We start from the raw sequence: 14,040 nt of genomic DNA on the forward strand, positions 1-14,040 counted from the left end.
TACAAACATATATAAACACACAAAAAAGTAACTCCTCCCTTGTCAAAATGGCATAACTTGTAAACAAGTGTTTTGAGTAAAATAATTCGATAGAGGTATTCCTACACTATAATCTTATTGGTCAATCGTCCACTGAATATTTCCTGTATTTTATGAACGAGTTCATACACATGTATGCCTAGAGCTGTTGTTTTTATGTTTTGCACTGTTGTAAATTTATATATGTGCATGTGCTGTAACTTAATCATGAATATTTTATAAGTTCCTTGGTGACATTTTCATTCTATTACTGATGTGTGACTGATATGTCTGTCCACCAGGATGAACCGACGACCGGAATGGACCCCATCACCAAGCAGCGAGTGCTGAACAGCATCGTCAGTGTCGTCAAGGACAACCGTTCGGTCATCCTCACTTCTCACAGGTAAGACGTGATAGACGACCCCGATATCTCTGTCTTTGCTGAGAGAGTGCATTACCATACACAAGTGTGCCAATTTTTTGCATCATCTAACCAGGGCTGCACACTTACCCATTTTTCTACTGGTCCAACCTGTCTGTTGGACCAGTAGATACCCAGTTTTTCCATGTTTTACTGGTCCACTCCTTAAAAAAGTTACTTTTCTGACAGTGATTTTAACTGGTTAGGGACCGTTGGACCAGGGCCACTGTGCAGCATTGACTTAACAAACTAGAAAAGCACTCCGAGCGCAGACGTCCAGCCAAGCAGCTCATTTCCACCCGTAATTACAGTATGCGTGCATGCTGAAAAACGCCCAATTTCCCAATGTGAACGTTTTTGTTTACGTCATCAGCTACGTCATCAACAGCTCCTCGCCCGAGCACAGCACATGCTATATAGTGCGCGTATGCAAACCGCAAATACATGCAGCTTGAACTCATAAAGTTCATTGACCCTATCTGCAAAAAGATCAAAAATTCTCCCAAAATCTATTGAAATTCCCGGATCACTATCAAAATTGACTCATCTCTTCCTTGTGTCATTGTCAACTTTTCCTGCAAGTTTTGTTAAAATCCATTTACAACTTTTTAAGTTATTTTGCAAACTGACAAACCAATGCCAATGATCATTTAACCTCCTCCTTCCTTTAGCGGAGGTAACAACCTATTGAAATAGAGTTTTATTGTCCCCGCCGAACGAGTTCGAGCAGGGGACTATGAAACGGGCTCCGTACGTGTGTGTGTCCGTGTGTGTGTCCGTCCGTGTGTCCGTCCGTGTGTCCGTCCGTGTGTCCGTGTGTCCGTGTGTGATCAAAATCTTCAATTTGCTACTTCTCTGTCATTTATGAGCCAATTTTGATTCTGTTTGCTTTATATGATAGCACTATGTGGGAGCTTTGAAACTTCTACACAGAATTTCAGTTGTGACCTTTGACCTTGACCTTTGACCTATATTGTACATTTTGCTACAAAATGCTACTCCTTCGCCATTTCTAACCCGATTTCGATTCCGTTTGCTTTATGTGATGGCACTACGTGAGGGCTTCAAAACTGCTACACAGAATTTTGACCTTTGACTTCTTTGACCTTTGACCTTGATTTTTGACCTATATTGTACAATGGCTACAAAATGCTACTCCTTCGCCATTTCTAACCCGATTTCAATTCCGTTTGCTTTATGTGATGGCACTAGGTGAGGGCTTCAAAACTTCTACACAGTATTTTGACCTTTGATTTCTTTGACCTTTGACCTTGATTTGTGACCTGTATTGTACATTTTGCTACAAAATGCTACTTCCGGCGGGGACATATATTACGCACCGCGTAAATTCTACTTTTCCTTGTTTGAGAATGTAACACTCCAAAACTGTGACTGAGTGCAAAATGCATAGCTTTTTTTACAATCATTTTCTGTTAGTCCTGCGCTGTATGCAGTTCCTTTCTTTTTTTCTGTTTTTTTCGTGACAAGGGATAGGCAGCCGTGATTGGAGATATCTCTGGTCATGAGTTTGACAGTATGATTGTCCTCTTATGTAATTGCGTGAAGACACAGTTACCTTTCCACGCAATCTGTACCTGTACCTTAAGATGATTTTTTTTTTCACTACTTGCTGCTGAAACAGCATGTTCCTCATGCTAATTCTAAACTATTTTGCTACACCTCAAATGCTGCTGGTCAGGAGCCAGTAGATGCAGTTTACTTAAAGTCAAATATCTTTGAAGTGGTCCCCTTTTGTTCTTCCTCTCACACAGCATGGAGGAGTGCGAGGCGGTCTGCACGCGACTGGCCATCATGGTAAACGGCCACTTCTGCTGTCTCGGCAGTCCGCAGCACGTCCGACATCGCCACGGCAACGGATACTCCCTCGTTGTAAGGGGCCAGAAGTCCTCTAAGACGGACATGCCTGTGATCATCGAGACAGTCCACCAGAAATTCCCTGGAGCTGAGCTAAAGGTAGTTACACAGTCCATTAAATCTTCAAGAGAAATCTGTTACATGCACAACACTCTATGTGCCATGGTGTTAACCCCCTGTGTGCCACATTATTCTGAGACAGCAATGTAGTCATGCTTTGAGAAAACATTCAGTTTTTAAAATCTACGTAATTTTTGTAGATTTCTGTTACTCTGGACATGTAATGAGCAAAGCAGGAGAGAAACTGCCAAGCTTTGCTCAGATGTACATTGTACGACAAATCTGTGATTGGTTTTCTTTCAAATTACCATTAGCTACATTATTGAATATTAAGAGGCATGACTTTTGCGTGCAAAACAGTGACAGAAACTTTGAATGTACTTTCAGTTCCAATAATGAACACCCCGATAGTCAATCACCACATAAAATGCCAGCTACATGTGACACTGATGAAATCGCAAGGAACGCTTTCATTGTACTGCGGCATTTGGCGATTTAGCGATCGACTCGAGTCGGGCATACGAACGTGGCACATAGAGAGTTAACCCTTAAAAGGATGGTGTAGTTTTGGTTGAGATGGGGGATTAAGGTTTTAACTTTTTGAGAGATGATTGGAAACCACTTATAAAATATTAGAATATTACAGAGTGTACAATGCTGTGTGAATTCTAGATGTAACAAAAAACTTTTTTCGTACCTTTTTGGCTGTCTCTCTCTCTCTCAATCTGTGTTATTATTTCCTTTTCTCCTTATTTCTCCTCCTCCTCACACCAACGCACAGGAACATCATCACAACATGGCCCGCTTCCAGCTGCCACCGCAAAACACCACGGTGGCATCCATCTTTGGTGTCATGGAGCAAGAGCAGGGCGCCCTCAATCTGGAAGACTATTCGGTCACCCAGACGACGCTAGATGATGTAAGCCTTTCCCAATCCAAAGAGTTTTCTTGTTCTGTGTCATGTTTCCTTTTTTTTTTTGTGTTTGTAGGTTTTCTTCTGTAGCTCCAGAGCCAAATGCTTCATAGCTTCAGGTGTATGTAATATGAAAGACTCTGGTAGCATGTAGGACCATGCAGCTCCAGACGTTTTAACCCATTGCGGACGGACAGATTTTGCTACAACATGCATTTTCCATAGACACCTGCCCAAGTATACTTGGGACTCGTCCTCAACGGGTTTATATTGAAGCATTTTATAAGTGAATGACTCTAATCCATCTAAAGATGTTGCTGATAATCAAATGATCACATTTTCCAGCAATAATATGCAGTGTAATTAACCTGTTGAAAACTAGTCATGAGTATACTTTGACAGACGTCTTGTTGAAAATGTGTGTTATGGCAAAGTCAGACCCTCCTCAATGGGTTAAAACAGAAAAAAAAAAAGACTGCTCCTGATTTTTTTGTTGATATTTTGTTTGAGTGCTACATGTTGTGTGTATTCATAGTCTTTCTTGACTGTTGACTTGGTGCCAGAGTTGTTGTGTCTTCTTTTTTTGTATAGCACACGCTCTCATTCACTGCTGTCTATAGATACATGTAGCATGAACAATTAATTGTGACCCTGCATCACGAAACCAACAAAAAGTCGCCAGACATAGATTTTCAGTTAAGGACAGATTCTGAAAGAGCAGACTCTAAGCTTTAAAATGATGTATAACTCAATTCATATGGACTCCCCTAACCTACCTAAATACTGAAAAGAATGCAAACACTCTGGAAAAGTGTGAACTGAGAAAAGAGGCTCTGAAGTACACTGTCTATTCAAGCGCTTAATCTTTACCAAGCCGCACTAGCTGTGCCATGAAAGGGACAAAACACAGGATGTAAACCACCGGAGCAACAAAAATGAAGGGATTGAGCAAAATTGAGCATGTTCTATTAGCACATTCTGCCCACGATTAATGCTAACTTTCAAAGCAGTAGCGTCATCCTTTCAAAAGTTATTAGACTTGAAAGTGAAGAGTGTGCAAAGGATTTCAAGACATGAAAAGCGGCCTCTAGTAAAGACAAACCTGATCATTCTACTCTTACCCCAAAAAGGGTTGTAGAAAAACTGCTGAAAACACACTTTCCCATTCATGTTATAATACCAAACTGAGGAATAATGTAGAAGAAGGATAGCTCTTTCAGAAAATATGAAAAACTCAGGATTGACTTGGTTGAACCATTTCACCTTTTTTTGAGTCCTCACTACTTAAAATTAAGGGGTGCGACTTGTTTGTTTTGTGGTGCACGGTCACAATTTACAACAGTAGATCACCATTTTGCAACACTTCCTTCTAGGCAAGCAACAATCATTCATGAAATCAATCATCAAATTTAGTGGTCCAGTGGATCACACATCTGTCCAGTGATCAGGAGGTTGTTTTGTGAACAGTCCAACATCTGTTGTCCGGCCATATTAGGACCAGCACCCATCCGTATGAGCGCTTTGGCCGGATACGGGAGAAACAATGTTTATGAGCATGTACAATGTACATTATAATGATAGACGAAGATAGATAGATGAAATTTTGCAATCGCATGCCTTCTGGTGTTGACTAGGACACAAAATGCTTATCAATCAAAAAGGTTCTTTATTCCTAAAATGAAAATTTTTGTTATTCCAAAAGTTTGTTAATCTGAAAATGAAAAGAAGGTGTGTACTAACGAACCTTTGGAATTACACATCCGGATGATAGAGAAGTTTGGGTGAGAGATGGCCAGATAATGGAGGTCATTCTGTGTATTCAATATTTGAGTCAAGTTCTGAACTTACAGATATGAAATTAAAACCCAATTAATGTTTCTTTGATGTTTGTGTGTGTGTGTGTGTGATTTCCATCTGCAGGTGTTTGTCAACTTTGCCAAGCAACAGACAGACGGGCTCGAAGACGACACAGACTCCCAGGTGAGTGTCGGCGAGGTGAGCGTCATCAACCGCGCCTTTGAGCCCGACATCGAGGTTGCGACGGACTCGCTCCCGCGAAACAGACAGGCTGACTTGACGAAACTCTAGCGTGATTTGTGGGTCCGCCTCCTCGTCCTGATTATCATGAACATTCACGGTACGCTGCATTCAAATTTTCGCTGGACTTCGAGGAGATAGTATGCAGCAGCAACATGACTGATGGAGACATTTTGTGTCGATATTTCTGAAACCATGACTGTGCAACAGTCAGGAACAGTCAGGAAGTGTATATCTAAGATTCTTTTTTTGAGTATTACTCTCCAGATAAGAAAGAAGATATGCTAATTATACATATGGGCAGGTTGATTTTAGCTGGTAGTAGGCAAATTGTGGTATATTATACAAACTCGTTGAATGCCAGTTTACCAAGTACGCTGATGTATGTATATCTTTGTAAGATCAAATGTCTTTTTGCTTCAAGGCAGTACAGATTACTTACATAGGTCACCGTGATAATTTTGTGTCAGTGTTGCTGTGGAGGTCTGGAGAAAGACACACATCAAAAGTGATATCAGCTGGACACTAATTACCACTTCAGTTTTTACATTTTTTTTAGAGAGAGAAAACTAGCTGCTATTAAAGGTTGTTAACCTCAGAATATTATGTGTATATGCATTCTGACAAACCTGAATAGGATTTCACAGTTCATAATGTCAAGATTTAATTTATTATTATTATTATTATTATTATTATTTATTTATTTTTTTTGCAGTCCGACTGAATGGGTAAATGTCAGAAAGCTCTCTCTCTCATATTCTCGCAATGTCCATTTGACCATAGATTTCATGTCCCCAACTTGTAGATGTTGTGAATGTTGCGGTCATGTTTGCATGATGCCAAACGTTTGACTCTATGCGTAAGTTGTCAATGCTCTGACATGCTATTCTGTGGAAGGGAATGATGACACCCTGGGTCATTTGATGTCAAATTTTCAGTCAAGGCAACCGAAAAATGGATGACAGATGTGATCTGTAGATAGGACAAACCCATACTGACTTAGTTTAGCTAGGTGAGGCACATTTTGTTACTATCGGTACAGAAAGGCAGCAAGTCCATGGTAGAAACACAATCAAAATGCCATTCCAAATCTCAAAGGGAAAGGGGGTGGAATCTTGTCACTGTTTGTGCCCCCCCCCCAAAAAAAAAAGGCAATAAGTCCATGAACTTAGCAGAATCATAATGGCTTACTGGATCTCCAGGTAAAGAGCATTTATCATTGCAGGTGCAGAAAGGCAATAAATCCATATACAATGTACCAAGCACAATCATGACACCCTGCCAAATCTAAGGTTGCAGAGCATTTTATTACTGTACGTGCAAAAAGGCAGTAAGTCCATACATTTGTACCAAGCACAATCATACTGCCCTGCCAAATCTCGAGACAAAGAACACTGTACATTTATATGCAAGAATGGCAAAAGTCCATATATGATAAGTACAATCATGACACTCCATCCCAACACCCTCCTTGATCTCAAAGGACAATTCAAATCTACCTCTTCATACATATATGCACCATGCACTGACAATCCCTATTGAAACCTATGCTGCCCCCTTTTACCCTTCTTCTGGTACATTGTGATTCTGTATTGACAATCCAAATCGCATCTTTGACAATGTGTACATGTATGTGCATGGGATACTGTAGTGTATTGTGTTTTGTTGATACTCTCAAAGCTTGACCTGTATACCCTATGTTGCACAATATATATGAGCCTTGCAAGAGACAATGTCATAACTCTCAGTGCCTTAATTTTCCATGAGATGCAATCGGTTTGGTACAAAGCCCACATAACTATGGAGTCACCATAATTGGGAATGTACTGAGGGTGAATATGGTGTAAGGAAGATAATGCTTCCAAATCAGAAAGGTTGGTATGCAAGCAATATAACTACAGTATATGCAAAATTCCATGATTTAAAAAAAGCAGAAAGGGTTATGTATTGTTAATTGATGATGCATCAAATATTGAACTTGTTTTTAGTGTCATAGCTTTTGCAAGTACTTTTATAGCATTCTCCTTTACTCGTCTTTCAACTGACATGCTTTCAAATTTCAAACTTCGTTCAAATACAGTACTACTTTTATCACTGTTCTTTATATTCAGAGGTTGTGCGCTTTTAATTGTAAAGAAAAATGTAAAAAAAGAAAAGAAAAGAAAAAATCCTGTGGTGTATGCTAAGTCAGTTTCTGTTTTCAAGCTTTTGCAGAAAGATCCTTTCATCCCATCCTGCATAGTGATAGCTGCAGCCAAATGCATCCATGTTTTTTAGATCCTTTACCCTCTTTTGTTTTGAGCGAAAAGAGGAACGCATGATTGTTCATTCAACCAAAGTGAGAAGATAGAATGTGCACTAAGCGATGAGGTGGTGCACAGATTAAGTGTGACATGCCAAGGAACAAGTGTAACTTAAATGTGATTTGTGATCGCTAACATCTTGGCTACAGGATGTGATGATTTATAAAGAGGCGTACAAAACACACCTTGCCGATTTTTGATATGTCAAAGGTGAACCAAACATGATGGAATGTTGTAAAGTCCATTGAAATTTTGTATTTGTTATTTCATTAGCTATGTACTTGGATTCTTTTGTTACAAAATAACCAAAGCTTGGTGATTGTGGGTTTGCTTTGCTGTTTTGATGATGCTAGTAATGATTTTGAGCCTGTGGGGCTGTATGCCTTTTTGTTGTTTTATCTCTGAAGCCATTCTTACTCATCATATTTTTTTTGCTCCCCCCCCCCCATTCAAATGCTTCCATTGAAACTTCAACCCTTTGCTGTTTTTACAAGTTTGAATTATGATTTTTGATGTAGCTTCTATCAAAGCTAGCCTCCATGTTGTTGCAGTAATTAAGCCATGATTTTTTATCAAGCATAACTGTCATTTCATTTTTGTGTAATTATTTTGATATAAAAGATATTGTGTGTCATAAATATGTGTGAGTTTGTGGTAAAGTAATTGGTTGTTACATGTACCTCACCGCATCACCTCATAATGATCATCAGATTAGCAAAATAAGTACACTTCTATAATCTTTATGCTCGTGTGTTGGTAGTCTGAATATAATATGAATCATAATCGGGAGCTACAGAGTAGTTGTAAGCTAGCAGTATTCAACTCAGTAGCAGGGCTGCCAACACTGGAAACTAGTTGAGAGTGAGACTCCCATAGGCCAATGCTATAATTTAGGAGTCAAAATGAGTGAGATCAATAGAAATGCATGCAAATGAAATAAAGTTTTAGAGTGAGAAAGGACCAAAATGCGTGAGTCTCACGCTCAATGCGTGAGAGTTGGCAGCCCTGCGGTAGTTATGCCAGTGGTTTGTATGTGGTAATCAATATTAAAGTAGCCAGAACTTTTTGATGTGTTTGATTTATATGTGTTACTGGACATTGTCTTCCTTATTCTCTTATTACCTTGAATGTGTGGAGGAAAATCTCACTCTATATTTAAGGGTAAAAAAAGGAAGATGTTCAAATTCTAATGAATGAATGAATGAATATATATTTCTATATATAATATATCATATGTGTTACATAATGATGGCTCGAACCGTGTACCCTTGTATCACTGCTTTGGAACTATGGGCGTGCATAACTAGTTTTCATTCAAATACATTTACTGTGGGTCGTACTTTAATGTTGACAACCATTGTTATGTATTCATGTATTCATACTGCAAGCTACTTTGTCAGAGACAAAAAAAAAAAGAGAAAAAGCTGTAGCGTTGTTCTTTGTAGTTAGATTTACAACTCAGAAAGAAAGTACATGTACTACTGAAATTGCTGATACCCATATGACTTTCATTCCTTGTAAAAGATTAAGTGAGTCCAGTGGACAGTGTGTATTTAGGGATTCTTTTAATTAAAATAAAACAGGCAAAAAAAAAAAAAGAGTTCATAATGGATTTTGAATTACGTAGCCGGATTCGACTTGTATCTGAAGACCAAAGTATTGGCTATGAAAACACTCAGATGTAGATACAAGCAGACAGCAACAGCAACGACATGAATTTTTGCCTTCTGAATTTTCATTGCCTTTCAGGCATTTCAATGTGTTTGCAACATTAAAAAATCATAGGTAAGGTAGCCTTCATTTCAATTTATTCGTATTGATGATAGCATGGCTACTATTACTCTTTATTCCCTTTCACAATCAGGGTTTTATCAATTTATGTGTATTTCCAGAAATATCAATGGATTCATGTGGTGTCGAGGGTGTAACTGCACAGTACTATAGGAATATAGAGGCCTTGATCTGCCCCCAAATAAAGTGTAATTTAGTAAAAGTCTTTCAATGTTTTTATTTGTCATATGTAACCACATTTGTAAATTTATGTAATGTACATGTACCTCGGAAAGCTGTATGATCACTTAATGATATGTGTTCTGTATATAATATCAGACTTGACTGATAATATTGATTATGGACATCATTTACAAACTTGTCATCATTCAATATATCCGAGATCTTACGTAATGTTTGATATGTTTAAACATTATTGCAAATGCAGCCGCTGTTCACACTTCCAATCATTTTGTAGTTTGTTTATGTATGAATACGCCCACGTAGTAGATCATTTGGTTTCACAGGTGCCGTATAAATTAAAATTCATAGTATGCTGTGTCGTTATTATATGGAAACACATAAACAAATAGTAATTCTTTTTATTATTCTTGTTATTATTATTATTATTGATAATAAAGAGAGACGGAAAATATTCCTTTTTTGATCTGAATGTTGTTCACTGTCAAGTTGAGAACGGGTATGCTGAGGTTTTTCTGTTGCTGTTGTGTTAATAAAACAGACAACACAAATACGCACCCATTCCCTTTCAAGGACGTACGTGTATAATACACAGGAGCTATCTCACGTAGGTAAATGACAGACAGTGAAACAGCGCAATAACCCTCCACAAGTTTCCATATCAGTTTGGTCTTATTTCTGCATTTTTTCGACATCAAGTACAAAATGATATTATTATAGTTAATTTTCAATGTTACGGGACAGCAGAACACATTACACAATGTGATGAACAGAACTTGCAAATTTATCATCGACATAGACTAATCAATATCCAATGAAAGGAGCATTTACGAAGGGAAAGACATTTCTTTGTAGGCAGCAGAAAGCACATCATGCTGTATCATCAGTAAATGACAAAGAACTGTTGCACCCATCCTTCTTCAAATTGACCACTGGATAAGGATCCAGATCCCGATCACCACCAAAATAGATAATAAGGATGATATTTTTTGTCTTGATCTTTATCAAAGTACGTTTGTACATCAAACGTTTTTTTTTTTTTTTACCCAAGATGTGGTGGTGCTAACATTTATCTTGGTCAAAAGATTAAATCCTTTAGGCCCTACACTTCCAATGCTTCCAACTGGGTATGACCATTAGATACATGTACCGCGTATATAAACAATATCTATTTTTGTATGGAAATAATGTACATCATAAGACATTGAACATGAGCCATTTTACAATCACTCAGACCTGGTTAAGCATGGGCATTCCTTTCTCATTGATCTTACCCCGAAAATTTTGCGTACAAATTGATCACGCGGTTGTCAATAGGGCTACGAAGATATCGATAGAGATGATCGTCCTTCTGCCATACAAGAAGGTATACAATTGAATACATTTATTGAGTGATTATTCTCTCATTCTATGTACCTCTAACGCGACTTTGAAGTCGTCAGCCGGTTTCTCTAACAGGCGTCATTTGCCCGACGGAACCGACGACTGTGAGACTTTCGGCACCTTCGCAGCCAACCGAGGGCTTCATCAGTGGTCGCGATCGCAGCACGATCTCGTATTCGTCTATGATCCGGATTGGTTCGGGACTCGTCGGCGTCAACTTCGGTGGTGTTCGTGTACTCGTCGGTTCGATGGTGAACGCCTGCACCAGCATACCCAAGTTAACAAAGAGGGACATTTTGGCGAGCTTGTCACCCAGGCAGGTACGGAGGCCGATGCTGAACGGCATGAAGTGTCTTGGAACGTGAACCTTTCCTGATTCGTCGAGGAAGTTGTCTGTTAAAGGCAGGCAACAAAAAATAAAATCACTTAAGCATTCGAACTTTACTCAGAAAAGCAATTTGTTAGTAAGATTGTCAACAGATGTACAGCATCATTCTGTCAAATAATGAGAAAATGAATAAGTCCTGGTCAATACACATCCCAAATATAAATCATCATGGTCCTGTGATCCTGCTGTAGCTACCTGGCACTGTATTCGAAGCGAGTCGGTAGCCTGACAAAGCAACTACGTACACATATACGCAGTAAACTCGTACTGATTATCTTATGGTTGCACACGAGTTTTCGCATTTCAAGTTGTTAAGAATAGGCGTGTAAATACAGGGAAGGGGCCTACAATGTACCACCAATCATGATCACACTCGGAAGATGTTTCTTTTGGTAGAATAAGATGAAACAGTTATAATCAGGCGGTTGAGGGTACTTTGAGGTCCTAGAATAGGATATCAGAAGTTTGAACGAACAGTCCTAATCGCGTGTCGGCGCTCCCACGAATTTTCCACTGACGTGTCTCATGGCTTGCTTCCAGTACTGACTGCGTTAACACAGCATAATCATCGCGGGAAAATGAAATTAAAGTGAAATTGCGAGGGAACCAAACACAACATGGCGTGTTTTCTTCTTTCTCTTTATTTGCTCGACTGTCTCCCATTGTGTCTGTATTTTTTTTTTTTTTTTTTTGGGCGGGGGGGGGGGGGGGGTTGTCTGTCTCTCTCTCTCTCTCTCTCTCTCTCTCTCTCTCTTTCTTTCATGTAACCAAGCAAGCATAATACACTCACGCAGGCCTATCAAAATCTTTCAAAAGCTGATGACTGGTTAAACATGTAGATGACAATTAACTCAATTCCTGTGGAATTCTGAAATTAGCATGTCGTACAGCACCAACCAGGTACTTGAAATCGATAGGTTAAACGTTTAAAGAAAATAATGAGAAATATGACTTGCCTGGATTGAAGTTATCTGGATCTTTCCAGTTTCGCGGGTCATGGTGTATCCACCATAGATTGCAGAACACTACCGTGTCCATGGCAACGTCGTACCCGCCCACACGGGTATCACGTGTCACTCGGTGTACGCCATTGAGGGACGACAAGGAGCTGTGACGTAGGAGCTCCAAGATAGCGGCGTGCAGGTACGGCAGCCTCGAGCGGTCGCTCCAGCGAGGGGCGGTACAAGCTGGGAGTACGATGGCCAGCTCCCTCCACAGGCGAGATTGTACCTGTGTGACATGGAGCAATACAGGAGGAATGATTTGCCGATGTGTAACGAATGAGAACGATTTGACAATAGTGTCTTAAACAGAAAGGTGTTACAGATGGAAAAATTACCTCTTCTCTCCTTTGGAGTCATGATCGTCACCTCCGAGAAGCTGAACCCAGGTGTCTTGACAAAAAGAGTATCAGTAATCAGGACTAGCACTCTATCTTGTATACAGCAGAAAGGACTTGTTTTAAGTTTTAAAGAGAACGTATCTTTCATTTTATTTCGATGTTTGCATTATGAGGAGAAATAAAATATATTGTTTGTAACTTTGAATTTTTTCCGAAACTATTCTAAACAAATTCGAATACAGTGCACTCCCGTCATAACACACACGGTTATAACGAAATTCCGGTAACAACAAAATAAAAATTCAGGCCTCAACATTATCCATTCTATGTATATCTATTGTTATTTGTTCGGTTATAACGAAATTTCGATATAACGAAAGAAAAATCGTTATAACGGGAGTCCACTGTATTCCATTCAGAATTTTACGTTAAAATACAGCTTGTAATTCAGTGAAATGTGACAAGTTTTCTTCGCTTTCAAATTTCGTCTTGGAGCTAGAGCGGTGTCGAGCACGATTTTAGAGCAAATAGGAATGTTAGACATCCAATTGTAATGCTTTAGAACCCTGAATATCTGTTTTCATGGTAACAAAGAGTTGCTACTCCATCTAGTTGTATAACACCTCCCTGGTCTTGGTGAACAAGGTAGACGTATATAATTACCGCGCGATACCTCATGATTATTACGTACTCTTTTACTTTTTTTTTCTAATCTCCTGTGATATCAAATCAGCCTTCATTATCTAGTTGCATTGCCCTACACTGACGTACGATTAACACCGTGTGACTTGCGTGCCATAATTAAATCAATACGCATATGGCATTACAGACTGCGCATTTCCATATGCAGTGGAGGCGACTTGGCCATCTTAGGAAGATGTAAACTTGGCGGGAAAAAAATGCTGAATTTCAGGGCCCCATTTCATAGAAGATGTTTAGGAAAACAGCTCTTGCTGGAATGGCAACTTCCAATAGCAACAGCCAACCAGGAAGCTCGATTCTTGTCGTTACCATGACAATTGCCATCCCAGCAAGAGTTGCTATCATAATCAAATTTTTATGAAACGGGGCCCAGGTTTGAGGTTTATCCAACGAGTTGTTGTTCTCAAGAATTATCCTATTTAGACGTTGGCGCAATCGTTGACACATAGAATAGTCATCTTTATCATGTGATATAAGGGGACTCTACATTTTGTGATTGCAAGATGTATTAATCAATGTCATATTGTAATGTAGATTTTGCGGCATTTGCTGGTCATATCGTATGCATAAATTTAATGCTATCACATTTCATAGTGATGGGAAAGATTATATTTTCTCTACCTG

At 39.2% G+C, this 14,040-nt stretch overlaps 1 protein-coding gene across 1 annotated transcript in view; it reads left to right on the forward strand.

The window, feature by feature from the left end:
- LOC139716165 (uncharacterized) overlaps window positions 1-5,492 on the forward strand; it is a 172,228-nt gene extending 166,736 nt beyond the window's left edge. The window contains exons 110-113 of the mRNA XM_071627725.1: window positions 321-424; window positions 2,215-2,416; window positions 3,159-3,296; window positions 5,211-5,492. Coding sequence (XP_071483826.1) covers window positions 321-424; window positions 2,215-2,416; window positions 3,159-3,296; window positions 5,211-5,378 — 612 coding nt within the window. The 3' untranslated portion in view covers window positions 5,379-5,492. The remainder of the gene's footprint in view (window positions 1-320; window positions 425-2,214; window positions 2,417-3,158; window positions 3,297-5,210) is intronic.
- The last annotated feature ends 8,548 nt before the right edge of the window (window positions 5,493-14,040 follow it).

Source organism: Diadema antillarum, unplaced genomic scaffold, assembly GCF_040938485.1.
Source record: "Diadema antillarum isolate AM-2024a unplaced genomic scaffold, OU_Dant_1.0 scf00000062, whole genome shotgun sequence".
Lineage (NCBI taxonomy): Eukaryota > Metazoa > Echinodermata > Echinoidea > Diadematoida > Diadematidae > Diadema > Diadema antillarum.